Genomic DNA, 20,384 nt, shown 5'->3' on the forward strand with positions numbered 1-20,384 from the left:
TCTCTCTCTCTCTCTCTCTCTCTCTCTCTCTTTCCCGCTCTCTATTTCTTTCTCTCTCTTTCTCTCTCGCTCTCCCTTTCTCTCTCTTTCTCACCTCCCCCCCCCTCTCTCTCTCTCTCTCTCTCTCTCTCTCTCTCTCTCTCTTTGTTTCTCTCTCTCTCTCTCTCTCTCTCTCTCTCTCTCTCTCTCTCTCTCTCTCTCTCTCTCTCTCTCTCTCTCTCTCTCTCTCTCTCTCTTCCCATCATCAGCGGTGCTTTAAAGTAAATATCTCACCGGCATTTCAATGGCCTGTTATTTGCACAAGGGTGCGTTCAGTCGCCGCCTGTGTCAGTGAGTGGTTGAACAAGTTCGCCAATTCTAATTCTGCTACCAACACATTCGCTGTCGGGTCTATTATTGTAGCTTTATTGTGTTCTTCTTTATCTTTTTTTCTTTCAGAATAGTTAAGCTCTAAATTCACTTTGAAAAAAGCTCAGGACTTTCATTTGATTTATTTTAGTTTCTTTAAATTTATTTTAGTTTGGTTTAGTTTAGTTTAGTTTAGTTTAGTTTAGTTTAGTTTAGTTAATTTTTTCTGGCTGTATAGATTGTGTACATTTTGCTTTTACAAAAGTCTACCACTATTATTTGAAAAAACAGATGAATACGGATCCAAATGTGACTCTCCACCACGGAATGAGTCGCATGTCACCTTTGCATGATTTTCATATTTTTACATTTTCCTAAAGAGTTTTTTTATGCTCTATCCAGTGGTGAAACCCGTTTTAGAAAAGAGCGAAAACTGTTTGAGTTATAAGCCTGTGACTAAGGTGACCCTCACACTGTTACAAGACACTCCCCGGACTTATATTAAAGGCACAGTAAGCCTCCCGTAAACCATCACAGATACTGTCAGGCTTTTACAAACAGTACAAACACCCTTTCATTTAAACACTCACCGCTTGAGAACATCCTAGGTGCCCTCCGTAAAGAGCGAGCAATTTTCAAAGAATTTATTTTTGCGTGGTTTATCTTACCCCTGAGCCATCGTGAACCCGTGTGATCAAGTTTCACTTTTTCACAATGTAGTCGTCAGTTAGTAATTTGAATGCGACTCGATGTGAGCTTATCTGCAATAGCACGTTATTATGTACCTCTGATTATGCACGAAACAAACGGCTGTAGTTCACAAGAACTCTATCGATGGCTTTTGACTGTTCAGAGGAACTGGCGATAAACCGTCGTCTGCTACGAGAACCACGACCTTGCGTGACCCTGCTTCTGGGCGTTTCTTTTTTCAAACTTTCAAAACTTCGAATTGTACTGATCTTGTCTTGATGAAAAAAGAATTCTTTTATGATTTAAGAATGTTTGTGTAACAAGCTGTCAATTTATTATTTAGATTTTAAAAGTTAGGTCTAGCGCCAAAACGCACCACGGTCCGATTGTCTGAGAGACAATCCGCAAAATTAATTCTGTAAAAACTGCTCGCTCTTTACGTAGGGCACCTAGGATGTTCCCGTTCGGTGAGTGTTTAAATGAAAGGGTGTTTGTACTGTGTGTAAAAGCCTGACAGTATCTGTGATGGTTTACGGGAGGCTTACTGTGCCTTTAAGCCTAGCGCAGAACCGCGCGAGGTGACATGTGACTCATTTCGTGGTGGAGGGTCACATTTGCACATGTCACGATTGCAGTTGAATTCATGTTTTATTAAAACCAAAATTGAAAAGCAAAATAAGAGTCCAAATCCCGAGCTTGTGTGGGTTTTGTTGTGTGTCAAAATTCAGTGTGTCCACACAAACAGAAACACAGTTCTTCTAAAGTCCTTTCCCCTTGTATAATAACAGCTTGATGAAAACACACACACACACACAAACAGAAACACAGTTCTTCTAAAGTCCTTTCCCCCTGTATAATAAAAGCTTGATGAAAACACACACACACCCTGCTCTGTAAATAATGACTGGTATTTTGGGAAACGTAGACGACTCAGCAAACGTGGTATGACGACTTCTTATGCTTTATTTGATCAGTTGCGTCTTGTTCCATACTGTTTGAATATGATGCGATGTGTTCTATTGAAAAGTCCGGTTGTTTCGTTTTGCTATTATTTCGTAAGCAGTTTATTCACGTACTAGAATATTCTTTTTAAATTCCAGTCTTCAAAAATAGATAAATAAATAAACTAAATACAAAAATACAGAAATATATAGATAGAATTCATAAAGTCGCAAAGTATACACGAACGGTTTGTCTTTGCGTTCCATATTCAACATAAGTGGTTTCATGTGCCTGTGGCTAAAGGTCTGTAGTACAGTACAGTTATCAGTGTGAATGATTTAATCGTTTGTAAGTTTACTGAAGGTATTTCACTACACATAGTGACGGCTTGAATGCAATGTCTTATCTTTACTGTTACGAAAGTAGGTGTAAGGGACTGTTTGGTGCAGCTAACTTTGAGACAGTATTAGAGTTACTCTCTCTCTCTCTCTCTCTCTCTCTCTCTCTCTCTCTCTCTCTCTCTCTCTCTCTCTCTCTCTCTCTCTCTCTCTCTCTCTCTCTCTCTCTCTCTCTCCCCCACCCACTTTTTCTTTTTGAATTTGCTTTATTGTTTATTTGTGCGTCTCAAGGACAGATTGTAAGAATAGGCCTAGCCGGCCTTAAATCGTAATCCCTGTCAAATAAAGTTTACTTCTCTCTCTCTCTCTCTCTCTCTCTCTCTCTCGTGTGTGTCTGTCTCTCTCTCTCTCTCTCTCTCTCTCTCTTTCTCTCTCTCTCTCTCTCGCTCTCTCTCCCTCTCTCTCTCTCGCTCTCTCTCTCTCTCTCTCTCTCTCTCTCTCTCTCTCTCTCTCTCTCTCTCTCTCTCTCTCTCTCTCTCTCTCTCTCTCTCTCTATCTATCCCATCTATATCTATCTATATATATCAATGTATCCGTCTATTTATCCGTCTATTTATCTATCTTTCTATCTATCTATCTATCTATCTATCTATCTATCTATCTATCTATCTATCTATCTATCTATATTTGTCTCTCGATCTGGTGTGAATCATAACCTTGATCGATGCTACACTTTAAAAGTAAAAATCTCGAACTGAAAATAAAATGTCGTGAACTACTCGTTATAACGCTTTTCCCTGACCCCCATTTACTCTGTTTCTTTTCATTCTTACGTTCTTTCTTTTTGTCATTGCTCGGGTGTTTTGTTTTGTTTGGGTTTTTTCTTTTCTTTGTTGTTGTGTTTCTCTTCCGTCTTCAGTTCATTCACACATGTTTACATACACCTTCACCTGAATCAGAGCACTCCCGTGTATTTCATTAAACACTGTGCAAGGGACGCTATCGGAGACTGATGTTTGGAATAATGCAATCGAAATTGTCGCCCTTTAGCTGTAATGCGTTTGTAACACACTTCAACCTTTTGTGAAAAAAGAAGCATTGTGCGCTCCCGACCTCACCCCCAACCGCTCTATCTCTCCCCCCCCCCCCCCCTCTTTCTCTCTCTCTCTCTCTCTCTCTGTCGCTCTCTCTCTCTCTCTCTTGATCTGATTATCTGTGTGTCTGTCTGTCTGTCTGCCCCTCTCTGTCTGTCTGTCTGTCTGTCTGTCTGTCCGTGTAATAAAAAGCCAACCAGAAGAACACACAGATACACGGACAGACGTACATACAGACAGAAAGACAGATGGACGGTCGGACGGACTCACAGACAGACAGACACACGGAGTAACTCATTGTTTCATACTTCAAACATACACTCTTGATGTCTTGAACAGAAAAGGACAAAAACAGGAAAAGATTGCTTTGAATTATGTACGATTATCAACGTTTTCTACATTTTCAAAACTGCAAAAAGCACAAAAATGTAACTTGGCTCTACTACTTCAGCGATTCATTAGAAAAGACGACCTCCGGGAATATTTCTGTCGAGTTTGTTTAGGTTGTGAAAGACTGAATGCTCTTGCTTCCACTCCACGCGTGCTCCGTTTTCATTGGTCCAGACACACCCCTCGCTAGTGACTGGCCTATAATGTCACGTGGGGGAGTTTGCCTCAAGAAAAGCAAGTGTATTCACGCTTTTACAACCTATTCTAAGCCGACAGTGTCGTTCCGAACATTGTCTATTTCTTAATCGAGTGTACGTACTGCACGATAATCTTAAGAGGGTATTTTTGGGATGTTTCTTCCGGACAAGAGTCAAAGCTTTTTTAATGACCAAAAATATCGACTGAACGTACAAACCAAGACTTCTCTACTTGGCCCTGTAGTTCGAGGTGACATCTCTGACGTATTAACCACAACAAGTTGGAGGAGACGTCATAATGCGAAGTTTGTCGTCACGTAAAACATTGTGTCACTTTTCCCAGAAACTGACAAAGAATGTCCAAAAAGAAGTCTGTCTCGGTGACTTCGTCAGATCAGCAGCAGAAAAAGAATCGAAAGGTCACCACCAGGCTGTGCATGTATCGGTGTCGGATGTCATTAAAGCACACTTCATCTCGTTAAACAAATCCTGTTTACGAGGGATAAGAACATCCCTCCGTCTGGTCAAGCACTAAAACCGAACAGCCTGGATGCTCTCTGTGTACAATCGGAATTTATTTATGAATGAATTTTGTAAAAGCCACCAGTAGCTTTTCAGAAAGTATTTCATCACAACATTCCAACTCACCCAAGCAAGCAGTCAGGGTGTTGATTTTGTGTATGTGTCCAAGCCGAGGGATGGTCTTATTCCGTGTAAAAACATCAAGTCAGATGGCATCTTGAACACGCGGCCAGTACCGTGTAACTGGCCTTGAGACCGATCGATTCAAGGGGGGCAATCTCAGTCATCTGAAAGAGGGAAATCCAAACGCAATCCGCCTTGTTCGATTTTATGGGCTTGGACGATAGAGAAAAATAAGAAAAGCAAAAGCTGGAGTCCAGTCTGGACGAAACTGCTATCAAGAACGCAGAATTGATTTTTTCTGAGTTTTTTTTTTAGCCGTAAGCGCCATTTCTCATTTCGAATTTCTCATAACTGCTGGCGGCTGCAGTGAAACCAACAAAGGGGCCTCACTCTGGAAGAGTTTCCTGCTCCGATAAACATGGCGCTTACGGCTAAAAAAAACTCAGAAAAAATCAATTCTGCGTTCTTGATAGCAGTTTCGTCCAGACTGGACTCCAGCTTTTGCTTTTCTTATTTTTCTCTATCGTCCAAGCCCATAAAATCGAACAAGGCGGATTGCGTTTGGATTTCCCTCTTTCAGATGACTGAGATTGCCCCCCTTGAATCGATCGGTCTCAAGGCCAGTTACACGGTACTGGCCGCGTGTTCAAGATGGTCAGATGGTGACCCAAACTGTTTTCACGAGAAGGAGTGTGCCGTTAAAGAAATCAGGAGTTTGCACCCTTCCGTCACTGGTCCACAGGAATTTGGTTTTTTTTTCAAGCCTATCCACCCCTTTCCCAAGTATCATTTTCGTCATACGGTGGTTCTATTCTGGCTGTAACATGAAGAACAGGTTAAAGGGAGCATCCTTCCCGCTTCACCACCTCCCATCCGCTCAAGGTTTTACACGGGATAAGAGCATCCTTCCCGCTTCACCACCTCCCATCCGCTCAAGATTTTACACGGGATAAGAGCATCCTTCCCGCTTCACCACCTCCCATCCGCTCAAGGTTTTACACGGGATAAGAGCATCCTTCCCGCTTCACCACCTCCCATCCGCTCAAGATTTTACACGGGATAAGGGCATCCTTCCCGCTTCACCACCTCCCATCCGCTCAAGGTTTTACACGGGATAAGAGCATCCTTCCCGCTTCACCACCTCCCGTCCGCTCAAGGTTTTACACGGGATAAGAGCATCCTTCCCGCTTCACCACCTCCCATCCGCTCAAGGTTTTACACGGGATAAGAGCATCCTTCCCGCATCACCACCTGCCATCCGCTCAAGGTTTTACACGGGATAAGAGCATCCTTCCCGCTTCACCACCTCCCATCCGCTCAAGGTTTTACACGGGATAAGAGCATCCTTCCACTTGGACACATACCAAAAATCTACAATCAAACTGCTCTTTTAACTGAGTGAATTTTTCTCTCTTTTACTTTTTATTCTGAATAATATTTGTCAGTGAAACTCGTGTTAATCTGCAAAATTAATTTAGAAATCAGAAATCAGCAATGTGAAGAAAAAATTCTTACTTTGCACCATTCTGATCATCATCGCTCCACGCTATCGCTTTAGTCCCTCTGACCGGACGCTAAAGTCCAACGCGAATCTATCAAAACAAGAATACAGAGTTATCTCCCATATGTTGTTCGCGAGCAGTGTTCGCGAGACGAAAATGATTGCAGATTGGCCGACTTCGACAGTGATCTCCGTTCTGTTCTTCACAGTTTTGATAAAGACATCGTTCTAAGGTCAAAACAAGTCGACATTTTGGGACTGCTGCCGGAAGGAGACCGTAATATATGGTTGCATCACTGTCAAAAAATCGTCTGCTCCAGCGAGCGCCGAAACCAAACGGTTGATTATCACGTGACACTTTTGCCATATTTAGAGTTGTTTGCACAGTAAATACAGCCGCGAAAAATAGCTCGCTTGAAACTGTCTTACATATCAATTCCTTTGTAATTTAAAAATTACACAACACCATGAAAAATCTTTATCGACGATCGCGAATCTGCTTACATCCATAACACATTACGAAAAGATCTAAATATGTAATAAATCGATTTCCTCGCCAGACAAGGAAAACCAAGGCATCCTGTCAGGGATAGAATGAGCCGAACTCATTTTGACCTGAGTTCAGGATGACTTTGCACATGAAGCAGCCAGAGTATTGAATTCTGGTATATGTCTGAATGGTGCATGCCCGTAGCGCTGATTACATTTTTGGCTCACGAAGTGTAGCCTATGCGATGCTAACTTTTGTCTGTCTGTGCGTGCGTGCGTGCGTGCGTGCGTATGTATGTATGTATGTATGTCTGGTAGAAACTTTAACATTTGAAGACGTCATATTACATTGACGTCACATTATGACGTACGAGGGTTAGACGTCACGCGATGGAATTACTGAAAGTCTCGGTGATTGTTATTTTGAGCGGGCCGAGACTATTTGGCAGTCGTGTCCATGTAAGTAGGCTACATGCAGACAGACAGATCTAGATCTAGTGTCTCGCTTTCTTGCACAGTTTCACCTATGCTCTTTCTGTGTGTGTGTGTGTGTGTGTGTGTGTGTGTGTGTGTGTGTGTGTGTGTGTGTGTGTGTGTGTGTGTGTGTGTGTGTGTGTGTGCGTGTGTGTGTGTGTGTGTGTGTGTGTGTGTGTGTACTGTTTGTGTGTGTGTGTGTGTGACGGAGTGATTGAGTTTGTGTTACTGTTTGTCGATTTCTTACGTGAGCCTTGAAGGCTTCGCCTCTTGTTAACACATCTGGGGCGGCGTTCATGTTGATAACACCAGAAGGGGAGTATCTGATCACTGTTGAAAACAACTGCAGCTAGTGCTGTATGTATACACCTACATCATTCTTATGTTGTCAGGCAGAGCCCCTGTGTCTTTACTTGGTGTTGTGCGAGTTTAAAACAAGAGAGGCTCTTATGGTAGACCACTTTGGTCAAAATTACATAATTTTGTTTTGTGTTGTTGAAAGATATGATTAATTTTCAAAACAAGGCTGACAAAGTGTGTGTGTGTGTGTGTGTGTGTGTGTGTGTGTGTGTGTGTGTGTGTGTGTGTGTGTGTGTGTGTGTGTGTGTGTGTGTGTGTGTGTGTGTGTGTGTGTGTGTGTGTGCCGTGTATGTGTTGGCCTACTTCTACGGACTATTTCTACGTTACACACCCGTGTTCCGCGGACCCAAGAATTCAGCGGATGTCCGCTGAATTTTTTATGGCTGAATCACGTTCACACAGCCAATCTGGAGACCCCCTCAAAAAGCCCGCCAAAACTGCGATTTGTCCGCAAAAGTCGTAATTTTCAATCTTCGTGTGTCAACCTTCATACAAATCAAGCTTTGGCCTCTCAGCTGTGAAGTGTTGTTTATTGGTTTTCACATCTACTTATTATCACTAGTTAAATGAACAATCAGGGCACTCTGCTAATTACAAATCTGCTTTACTTTTTCTTCTAAACCGATTAGTAAACGAGTCCTCAAAAGTGGGGTCTTTTGGTGCTAGTCCTTGGAAGTGCCTGTAAACAACACTGTGTGTGTGTGTGTGTGTGTGCGTGTGTGTGTGTGTGTGAGTGTGTGTGTGTGTGTGTGTGTGTGTGTGTGTGTGTGTGCGTGTGTGTGTGTGTGTATGCCGTGTGTGTGTGTGTGTGTGTGTGAATGTGTTTGTGTGTGTGTGTTTGTTTGTGTGTGTGTGTATGTTTGTGTGTGTCTGTATGTGTGCGTGTGTGTGTATGTGTGTATGTGTGTGTGTGTGTTTGTGTGTGTGTGTGTGTGCGTGTGTGTGTGTGTGTGTGACAGACAGATCGAGAGAAAGAGAGAGAAAGAGAGAGAGAGAGAGTTAGAGACAGAGAAACAAACACAACGACAGGGAGAAAGAGAGACCAGGAAGTATAGATTTTAGTTGCTAGGTTTCGATGTCCGTCCGATCCAAAACACAAATGCCACGACAAAGAACCCAAACTTTTTTCACAATCATTTGTGTACATTTGATCCCTCTAGCCTACCATACATTTCTCTAATCCAAACAGCGTCCCGGTAGCTAAGCAATTGGACACCTCCCTATCTTCTGATTGGATGCTGAGGTATGCGTTGACTTCTAACATGCCTCCGCTTCACCCCACACAATCTGCGTCACAACAGATACAGATATATATAAGATGCTACTTTCGTGGGATGCAGGAAAGAGACGCAGATTTTCAGTCGTATACTGTTCATTTCCATAAAGGGTGTTCCGAAATTTCTGGATTATTTGCGGTATAAAGAAACTGGAAGGGGACGACAGGCAGGTCTGAATAGAAGAAAAGAAGTGAAATATTTGAGGAAAACAAGCGCACTCCAAGATGAAGACAGAAGTCAGAAGCTGAAGGTGGTAAAAGTTGACGGAGACATCGAAACTACAAAGAAGACAAGTTTGTTCAGTCAGAAAATAGAAGTTTATGAAGATAACAAATTATTACACAAGAAACCCCTTGTTTACTCAGGGAGTATAAGTTGACGGAGATAGCCAAGAAACCAAGTAGAACACTGTGCTGATTTTCAAGGAATCCAATTGTTTTTTCTGTCCAGGATATTTCTTGTGCGAGTCTCCAAAGCATTGCAACAAAATGTTGCGGAATTCAGGATACATATTGCTGCTTCTTGGCACTTTCCTGGGCTCCTGTTGTGGTAAGATGTTAAGCATTGGTAAGGATTTTCTCGAATCTGTTTTGTAAAGCTTTTGATGAAGCTATACATATATTAAAAAAAACAAATGAGCACATCTTGAGGCGGGGACATAGCTCAGTTGGTAGCGCGCTGGATTTGTATTCAGTTGGCCGCTGTCAGCGTGAGTTCAAACCCACGTTCGGCGGAAATTTATTTCTCAGAGTCAACTTTGTGTGCAGACTCTCTTCGGTGTCCGAACACCCCCCGTGTACACTACATTGGGGTGTGCACGTTAAAGATCCCACGATTGACAAAAGGGTCTTTCCTGGCAAAATTGCTTAGGCACAGTTAATAATTGTCTACCTATACCCGTGTGACTTGGAATAATAGGCCGTGAAAGGTAAATATGCGCCGAAATGGCTGCAATCTACTGGCCGTATAAAATTTCATCTCACACGGCATCATTGCAGAGCGCCTAGAACTGTACCCACGGAATATGCGCGATATAAGCGTCCTATTGATTGATTGATTGATTGATTGATTGAGACAAGTTGATGATTCTCATAACCAGGAAAGAACAAGCTTCATATATACCTACATGTTTTGTTCCTGTTCTGTAATGGGTTGCTATTTCATGGGGGTTGTTTTTTCCTTCCTTTCTTTCTTGTTTACTTTTTCTTTTCTTGTGTGTGTGTGGTGGTGGTGGTGGGGGGGGCTTTATATGTATGATGTAAGTATATATAGACCATCATTTCCTTTTTCTAAAACACCTTCACTTACCGTCTCGCAACAGGCTTCAAATTACCCGTGTATGTCTCTGTAATGACAAAAATCGCAATTAGCAGCTCAGTCGATTGTCAAATCTGCACTTACATGAAGAAACATTAGTTCTTAGATTGTCTTTCTTATGTAAATTTACCTTTAATGTGGAAACTATGAAACAAGAGCATTATATGTAAGAGACAGTTTGAATAGATGTCTATATCTGAACATTTTGTTTTATGTTTTACATTTAAGTCTTGAGAAGAGAATAATAACGTTGTAGTTCTATTAAAAGATGGACAAAGGAACTGTTTTGGTCGTCAATGTGATTACTTTTGTTGTTTGATTGAAAAACAGTGAGAATTATAATAAATATGGGGCGGGGATGTAGCTCAGTCGGTAGCGCGCTGGATTTGTATCCAGTTGGCCGCTGTCAGCGTGAGTTCGTCCCCACGTTCGGCGAGAGATTTATTTCTCAGAGTGAACTTTGTGTGCAGACTCTCCTCGGTGTCCGAACACCCCCGTGTGTACACGCAAGCACAACACCAAGTGCGCACGAAAAAGATCCTGTAATCCATGGCCATGTCAGAGTTCGGTGGGTTATAGAAACACGAAAATACCCAGCATGCTTCCTCCGAAAACGGCGTATGGCTGCCTAAATGGCGGGGTAAAATACGGTCATACACGTAAAATTCCACTCGTGCAAAAAACACGAGTGTACGTGGGAGTTTCAGTCCACGAACGCAGAAGAAGAAGAAGAAATATTTGATGAAAACAAGTTTTTGACGTTTTCGTGAAATTTCACGTTTATGGGGTAGGGGAGAAATATCTCATCTGGTGTCACAACAAATCATCTCAGGAATTCCAAATGTGGCTTGAACTTATCCAAAGGCATTGTAGTTTCTAAAAAATGTGTCAGAAAACCCAAGTTTGTTGAAACCTTTTACTCATCAAAGTTGACAAGCTTTGCGCACTGTGAAAATGACGATTCGCGCCTATCAAGCATCACTACAGCCAACTTATCAAACATTGAACACCGTAAAAGGTATTTTTCACAAGATTTATGATCAGCTTAATTGTTTTGATTTCAAAAAAGTGGTTCTCTGTTCATTTATTGCAGCTGTGCATTGTTGTGATTTCACAGATAAATTTAGCGTTCGAGGGTGTACTCTTAATCAATTGTTGTTATTTCCCTTGTTTGTGTCTGTGTTTACAGTTTTCAAATGGTGGGTGTGAAAGCCATCGTCCCATTTGAGGAGAAAAATATATACCCCCGCATCCTCTAAAACCAACCCCGTCAACATGGCTCTCTATTTTTCAAACATCTTCAAATTTGTATGAGCCTAACACTCAGAGGAATGCAACAAATAAACATAACTCGCAGCTCAGTCGTCAAGGCTACCATCACATCATTCTGCTAATACGCGTAAAGTGCATTGTTTGTCCTTGTGTGTCTGTGCTTTTGCAGGTTTCAACTGCCGTGTGTATTCGTACAGTTCTCACACTGACCACAACACAAACACTACCGACAGCCCACACAAACAACTGAACACGCCCAATGCAATATTACAGGGCTCCGCATAGCGCGCGTCTCTGCGTCCTATACGCACTAGAAGCCGAAAACACGTACTAAAAATTTATGGAGAGGGTCCCGGGCCTCACTAGACTTTAAAAGAGCGGGTCCTGGGACGCACTGAATTCCTTTATCGTGCGTACCGTAGATACAATTCGCAGACTGCAAAATTCTGCAGTGGGTGTCCATGGACCCTCCAACAATTGAAAGTGGGGGTCCCGGGACGCACTAAGAAGGGCGTCCGCGGGGAGCCCTGAATAAAGATTGTTTGAGCATAACATTTAGAAGAAAACAAGAATTCGTGGACCTCTCAAATCTCAGTACAGTCAAGCTGTCGTCAAATCTTAACCAAACGAGGTAGAACGCTAGTTCAATACTATTATCATAAACAAAGGGACTCAAGCTTGCGTCCTTTTGTTTGTTAGTCACTTTCACATAATTATGTTGATACGTAATTACGAACTTTGACACTCACTGGTAAAAAGATCAAAGTCTTTATTGACCCTAAGTTGGTAGGTCGGTCGTCGGAAAAAGGAGGGCGTCGTTCTTGCAATCTTGGGAGGTTAGTTACAGTGTAAAAGGCATCCATGCCGAGAAATTCGGTCGGCAAAAGGAGGGGGCCGTTCTTGGGAGAGGTCGTTACGGGATTTTCCACTGTACGCGTAAAGTGCATTGTTTTCCCTTATGCGTCTGTGTTTTTGCAGGTTTCAAGGGCCGTGGTTATTCGTACACTTCTAACATTGACACAGATTGTATCGACAGTCCACAGTTCCTGACGGCAACCAACCTAAAGCCAAACAAAAATATTTGTCATCATTTTCGCGAGTTTTCATTCACAAGCACCTGGGAAATAAATCTCAAGTTCCCCAGGCAATAAATCCCCGGTTACCATAGTTGCAGGAAGCAGGTTATACATGGATAATCAAAAGCAAACCCAATAGAAACGCTCGGTGATTCTTCGGCTCTTTTCATTGGTGTTTCCCCAGACGTAAACAGACGACACGACACTGCTTTGCAAAGTTACAAAAACGAACTAGCAAACTGGCAAAAGTAAACAAAAAACAAAACTACTTCATGATAGGTCATACATTTATCACAAACAAATGAAACCTACCGATATGTTTTGTCTTCTTACAAAGTCATGGAGTGCGTGTATCTGTGTTTTGATACACAGACCGACTTTTGTTTCATATTTATTGACCGCGGCCTTCGGCCTTGGTCAATAAATATGAAACAAAAGACGATATGCTCCCCCTCGGACCGACAAAAAGGCTGGTTTGTCAACAACCCATCAAACATCTTATAATGTTGGTTTAGGGTAACATGACCCCAAAACATAGGGTCCGTATGTCGGCTTTTAAAAAAAAATATATATATATTTTTTTAGTCTCGGTATGGTTGGCAAAATGTGCCAGAGTTTGTTGTTGTTGTGTGGATTTTTGTGAGAAATGAAAAAAACGGTCGGCGGGAAAAAATAGAGTCGGTCGGGTTAAACCCTAAACCAACATATATTTTTGTGTGGCCTGATAAAGATTGTTTGACCATAATATTCAGAAGACAGCAAATAATCATGGACCTCTCGAATATCACACCTTTCCATGTTTCCAACCTCTTTAGTTTTTTGTATGAGTTTAACTAAACAATTAAACACCACTCGCACCTTAGTTTTCAAACTACCATAAAATCTACACTTCGTGCAGAAATACATTGTTTTGGGAAATACAAAAATGGCAGTCTCTTTGTTTTTGGATTTACCATAAAATCTGCTTATACGCGGAAAGTACAATGTTTTTCCATGTATTTTTTGCAGGTTTCACGTGCCGCGTGTGTTCGTACAGTTCCAGCAGTGACCACAACACAGACTGTATCGACAGCCCCGACCTACTGACCGCGCCAGGCAACATCTACCATTGTAACAGGACGTGTGTGGTGCAGGAAAACTATTCGTTAGGTGAGTGGGATGATTTGTTTCCTGAGTACAGGACTGTGAATTTTTTAATTTGAACGAGAAATCAAAGAATGTAGGCCCTATTATACGGCGTACGAACTGCATTGACGCTGCAAATCTCGCAATGGTGAAACTGTGAATATGCACACGACCATTTAATCAGGCGACAACGTTAAACATATCACCAACTTGTTTTGGATTTAGATGAAAACAAAGAATTCCTAACTTATCCTTACCATCCCGATGAAGTCAGCGACTGTCTGGCGAACATTTCATAAAATAAGTCTACCCAAACTGGTAGCTGTTGTGTTTTTGATTTGTTTTGAAAACAAAGCATGTACGTATTATACGGCGTACGTTCTGGCAGTCTTTGCGTGTCACAGTTCCTGTTTCTGATGCTGCTTGGTATGTGTGTGCGTGTCTGGGGAAGGGGGGTTAAGGGGTAGAGGTTTGGGGAGTGTGTAAATGGGAGGGTACCGGGGGGGGGGGGGGGGGCACGACTGGGAGGTTGGGAAGGGTCGGCGGTGTAGGTTTGTGAGGGGGATGGGGGAAGGGGGTCTCAGTGTTATTGATTTGTTTCCCTTGCGGTCCCCCCCCCTATGTTGTTGTTGTTGTTGTTGGTGGTGGTGGTGGTGTTGTTGTTGTTGTTGTTGTGTATCGCTATGTGTCACTTTGGTGTGTGACTTTAGATTTGTTTCGTTTTTGTTGGTGTTTTGAATTACGGCAATGTTATTTCATGTTTGTTTAAACTTTACTGTTGTTGTTGTTGTTGTTGTTGTTGTTGTTGTTGTTGTTGTTGTTGTTGTTGTTGTTACTGCTGCTGATGAAGTTGAAACTACAATCTTCAAGTTTACCATAATCATTCATTTTTCAATGCCTTTAATAATTGTCACTTCGATTTTCTTTTACAGAGGAGGAAATGATTTCATCTTACATTCGTACCTGCAGCTCAGTGGAGAAGTCAGGGTTTTGTGTGCAAGACGTTTGGAGCCGTGTGTGTTACTATTCCTGTATCGGCCCCATGTGTAATGACAATGTTGGCGCTTTGCACGATATCTTCCCTGTCCTAGCGAATGACCGTTCTGGTGGGAATACTGGGAATTCGTACACGTATGAGAACGGATCGTATCGTGTGACTGGGAATTCGCTTGTGTTCGTTTTCGTTGTGTTGATGAGTTTTGTTGTGAGTTGGATCATATAGATTTTCACTTTGAAAGAAAGTGTGTGTGTGTGTGTGTGTGTGTGTGTGTGTGTGTGTGTGTGTGTGTGTGTGTGTGTGTGTGTGTGTGTGTGTGTGTGTGTGTGTGTGTGTGTGTGAAAAGTACTTTTGCTTTCATCTTTGCATAACAGACAAAATTCCAGCAAATCTACCAACACGTTTAACTTTATTGTTATCTACAAACACACCGACAACTGCATTGCAAATCTTGCAATAGGGAAACTTTGAGCATGCACACAACTATTTATATTCAGGCGACAACAGTACACAAATTACCAAACTTTACTCAATAACGCAAGTCTTTGGCTGTTATCAAGATTTATATTTAGTTCGAATTCTCAAGTATAAGTTATGTAGAGATGAAAGTTTATTCAAACAGGGAAGGGGTTGGGGGTACCATTTGCATACGAGGAATCCTTTTGGTCTTTTAACAACGTACAGATTGAAAAATGTTTAAGAAAATATGATGTATGAATATGAGAGCATGAATTATCCGATGCCTGGTTTGTTTGTTTATTTGTTTGTTTGTTTTAATGTTTCTTTGAGTGTTCGTTCTTTTTTTGTGTGTGTGTTGTTGTTTTTAATAGTCGCTCTTTGAGTAAAAATATCATGATCGATTTCCAGAGAATTATGAATAATGAAACTACACATTTTTTGTGCAATTATTTTCATTATTCTCGCTTAATGTTTCACAAGATGCGTGTATTACTTATGGAGGTAATCGTTATTTTTCCTCCTTGTCCTCTGACTTTGTTTTTAAATTTAATTGTGTATTTGCATATAACTGGCCGACTAGAATTTCTACTTTGAGATGTTAATTTTCCATACACACAAAATTCAGCAACTCTACAGAGCAAACATTTTGAAAAACATTCTCACTGACAAGTTAAAAAAAATGGAATTAACAATAAATAACTAATTGAGGTGTGTGTGTGTGTGTGTGTGTGTCGAGGCTTCCTAAACAAATGAATTACACAATCAGATACTCCTTTTTGCAACAAGCACAGTGAGTTGCAATCACCCAAACACACTGAAATAAATAATTTTTGAAATCTACTTATTAACTCTCTTCGTGTGCGTGCGTGTGTGCGTGCGTGCGTGCGTGCGTACGTGTGCGTGTGCGTGTGTGTGTGTGTGTGTTTTGTAGAAAAACATGTAGGTGTAGCAAAACTGAATCTAGTTGATGGATTGGTCATGTCGAACGCAGAAGAAGAAGAAGATGGTCATTTCAAACGTGAGCCTTAAAAGGCTTTGCCTCTTGTTTCTGGATTTACTTCAATTCTCTGAGAATTAATTTATATACGAAATGTGTCATAATAGTGGGTGTGTGATTTTTATCCACACTGACAGTTCGTTTATCGTCTGGACTGATGACCTTAAACAAATGTGGAGCAGAGCGCTATTTTTAGATCAGAGTGACAAAGGGAAGTAAGCGCTCTCAGTGCAAACGACATGTGCGATAGAGTCAATGAGAGTTATCCGGAACCAATCTCCTGGCACATGAGAGAATAACAAGCATTGAAATGAACAAGCGACTTTCATCTTCAAAACGCAAACGCCAACGTCGTGTCTAAAGCAGTTATTCGCAAGGTAAATAACTCTTCCACATCACATTTAAAACCAGCAGAGTTATCTCCTCGATTCCTCTGTTTATTGTCTCGCTTATACCTGTTTGCAATCCACTTCATATTCCGTCCGTACTTTAATTCCATCCACTCTATCTTATATTTCTGTTCTTTTCATCATCTCAATCGTACATTTCTGTTTATCCTACACACGTGAGAGAGACACCCGTGAGATAATAATCGTTCAAATGACACGTGTGTATATCATGTAAATGAGGTCATGTCAAGCAAGTCTGGCAGGGACCTGTTTTTTCCACTGCTTATGATGCCAAAGTCACCGAGACAAACGTCATTGTAGAAACACAAATTGCGCTCGCTAATTACCCTCGATGAATCTTTAGAACTAACACGTCACGCCACACTTTCAGAGTGACGTTTCTTTGCTTTGACGTAATAGATTGCACGAGGCTTTAGAAGAGATCGAGGTTCCAAAACAAGCGTTTTCAATTTAGCTGCCTCGACTGCAGGACATTTTCAGTAAAATACACGTAAGTACAGTATGTAGGATAAACAGAATACTACATGGCTTGCTGTTTCGTACCAGATTTACACTCGTTGCTTTTTCAAATAGTGAACAGCTCGCTTTCGCTCGCAGTTCAATATTTATAAAAAAAACTCGTGTAAATCTGGTACGACAAAGCAAGCCATGTAGTATTCTATATTTCTTTCCAATCAACTCCGTGGTTTATGGCTGGTCATTCCACGTCCATTTGTCCTCTTTGAGCAGCCTGGCCAGCCGCTCGTTGAAGGGTTTGTAGAAGGTCTTAAGCATGTACATGGACTTGTTCATCATGGGACCCACGTCGTAGTTCTTCCCCGCGTTGACGATGTTGATCTCCCCGATCTCATTTAGCTGTGGTTTGCTCAGGGGTGCTAAAAAAAAAGTGACATGTGTTAAAGTCCTTCTCCTCCCTGTCTGAACAGCTCAGCTCACCGTCTCAGATTTCTCTAGGTTTCTATAGGGTGACCCCCCAAAAATGCAACCCACACAAATGTTAATAACTTCTACATCTTTTGACCGAATCCCGTTATATTTGAGGAACCTCAATTGCAGCCTACGCTTGATCCTACCACAAAGTGACAATTTTGAAGATCAAATGGTCTGACTTTTGTTCAATTTCAAAAAGAGTTGCCAAATTCGGGGATCCACTCAACAGGACGAGGTTTGACATTTAGCGGTAGCCAAACTTTAAATTTAAAGTGCGACTTTAAAAATATTAGCAACAACCACCACAACAACAACAACAACAACAACAACAACAACAACAACAACAACCACCACAACAACAACAACAACAACAACAACAACAACAGCTTCTTCGTCTGGCCTCCACGTTGTCATCAACAGCACCAGGAATTATGTCCACGTCGTTGTCAATGTTGTTAGGGTAATTCTTGTCGTCGTCCTTTGTTCTTATTGATTGTGTGCGGGTGGGCTTTTGGTTACGGAAGTGGTTGGCTTATCTTTGAAATGACCGAGATTGAGGAACTCGTGTATGCATGTTTTTGTTAAGTAAAGGGATCGGGTGTAGAGGGGGGGGGGGGGGAATTGTTGCGAGGCAAGGGACATGGAGATGAGGCTGGGGAGGGAGAAGGGTGGGGAGGGAGAAGGGTGAACGCAATGGAGGCAGGGACAGAGGGGAGGGGGGGACGGGGGGCGGTAGACGTTACTCAGAACTCACCGAGGTCGAGGAAATTGTAAATCTTGGACAGTTCGCCCGGGATGTTGGGTGAGTAGTCCTCCATCCTGACCACGTACATCTGCTTCCTGGGGAAGATCCGCAGCCAGTCCTCCAGGAACGTCACGTACAGGCCTTCGTGGATCATGATCTGCAAGCAAATAACGATCACATCTTCTTCGTCTTCTTCTTCTTTCGTGGGCTGAAACTCCCAGTTTCTTATCTTATCTTATCTAAAAACTTGTGACAACCGCTCGTGCTTTGTATAGGGCGCGCAGTGGTGCCTGGGGTAGGATGGTTGGGAAACGCACACGCACAGTATCCTGGCTATATGTACATCTTTCTTTCTTTATTTGGTGTTTAATGTCGTTTTCAACCATTCAAGGTTATATCGCGACGGGGGAAAGGGGGGAGATGGGATAGAGCCACTTGTTAATTGTTTCTTGTTCACAAAAGCACTAATCAAAAATTTGCTCCAGGGGCTTGCAACGTAGTACAATATATGACCTTACTGGGAGAATGCAAGTTTCCAGTACAAAGGACTCAACATTTCTTACATACTGCTTGACTAAAATCTTTACAAACATTGACTATATTCTATACAAGAAATATTTAACAAGGGTAAAAGGAGAAACAGAACCGTTAGTCGCCTCTTACGACATGCTGGGTAGCATCGGGTAAATTCTTTCTCGTCCCAACCAATATGGGACTCCCCCTAACCCGCGGGGGGTCTGGCTATACAAAGCTGGGTCTCAGCTGAATGGACGAACTTCGAAAACAACTCCGTCGGGTTTGTGTGGGTTGTGGGAGAGTGACCTTTTCTTGCAAAACGGCAGACAAACAATGGAGGGACCAATCACTAGCGAGGGGTGTGCCAAAAACATGTGCGTGTCTCTACGTGTTTTCGGTACACCCATTGCTAGTGTGCCCCTCTTTTCTTCCCCAAAGCAAATGAATTCATTGTATTTGTCCTCTTCAGCTTTAATAGTCCATGTTTATCTCACCTTTGACCTCCTAGCGATGGTGGAGTTATAGGCACACGTCCTGACAGAGTATTGCTGGAAGCACTTTGTGTACAGTCGTATAGACTTCACCACGTACTCGTGGAACTGCTCAGGGCTCGGGTTCTTGAACAGCTCGCTGGATTTCGCTGTGAACAGGTACTTGCTGTATAACCTGCACACACAAATTATCGAATTTGCAATTTACCCACTCACCGCTCACGCTCGCACTCACTCAATCACTCACTCAATCACCCACTCTTTATTTCACTCACTCACGCCCTCACTCAATCACTCACTCAATCACCCACTCCTTATTTCACTCACTCACGCACTCACTCACGCACTTACTCACTCAATCACTCACTCAATCACTCACTCACGGATCAACTAAACTATCCACACAACTTGCACCCATCTCTTTTCTCCGAATTCACGCCTTTTTTCACTCATTTACTCACTCACTCACCCATCCATTTATCTACTCACTCACTCACTCACTCACTCACTCAATCAATCACTCACTCACGGATCAACTAAACTATCCACACAACTTGCACCCATCTCTTTTCTCTCGAATTCACGCCTTTTTTCACTCATTTACTCACTCACTCACCTATCCACCCATTTAACTACTCACTCAATCACTTACTTACTCACACACTCACTCACTCACTCACCACCCATTTATCTACTTACTCACTCACTCACTCACCTGGTAAAACTGGGCAGAATCTTGCCGCTAGGGTCGAGACGGTAAACTTGAGATTCCACAGCGGAACTCGCTCACTTACTGAAGTACCAACTTATCTACTCACTCACTCACTCACTCACCTGGTGAGAACCGGCATGGTTGGCCTAGTGGTAAGGCGTCCGCCCCGTGATCGGGAGGTCGTGGGTTCGAACCCCGGCCGGTCAGTCATACCTAAGACTTTAAAATTGGCAATCTAGTGGTTGCTCCGCCTGGCGTCTGGCATTATGGGGTTAGTGCTAGGACTGGTTGGTCCGGTGTCAGAATAATGTGACTGGGTGAGACATGAAGCCTGTGTTGCGACTTCTGTCTTGTGTGTGGCGCACGTTATATGTCAAAGCAGCACCGCCCTGATATGGCCCTTCGTGGTCGGCTGGGCGTTAAGCAAACAAACAAACAAACAAACAAACCTGGTGAGAGGGTTCCTCAGACTAAGAAGAATCTTGCAGCTGGGGTTGAGACGGTGAACTTGAGATTCCACAGCGGAACTCGCTCACTTACTTAAGTACCAACTCAATTTTATCTACTCACTCACTCACTAACTCACTAACTC

The 20,384-nt window shown here is 42.4% G+C and overlaps 1 protein-coding gene across 1 annotated transcript in view; it reads right to left on the bottom strand.

The window, feature by feature from the left end:
• Positions 1 to 14,922: 14,922 nt before the first annotated feature.
• Positions 14,923 to 20,384, bottom strand: part of LOC138946580 (carbohydrate sulfotransferase 15-like) — a 12,567-nt gene continuing 7,105 nt past the window's right edge. Inside the window, exons 7-10 of the mRNA XM_070318025.1 lie at positions 20,242 to 20,319; positions 19,084 to 19,255; positions 18,083 to 18,230; positions 14,923 to 17,273 (exon numbers count right to left, since the gene is read on the bottom strand). Coding sequence (XP_070174126.1) covers positions 17,086 to 17,273; positions 18,083 to 18,230; positions 19,084 to 19,255; positions 20,242 to 20,319 — 586 coding nt within the window. The 3' untranslated portion in view covers positions 14,923 to 17,085. The remainder of the gene's footprint in view (positions 17,274 to 18,082; positions 18,231 to 19,083; positions 19,256 to 20,241; positions 20,320 to 20,384) is intronic.

The sequence above is a fragment of the Littorina saxatilis genome, linkage group LG14, assembly GCF_037325665.1.
Source record: "Littorina saxatilis isolate snail1 linkage group LG14, US_GU_Lsax_2.0, whole genome shotgun sequence".
Taxonomy (NCBI): domain Eukaryota; kingdom Metazoa; phylum Mollusca; class Gastropoda; order Littorinimorpha; family Littorinidae; genus Littorina; species Littorina saxatilis.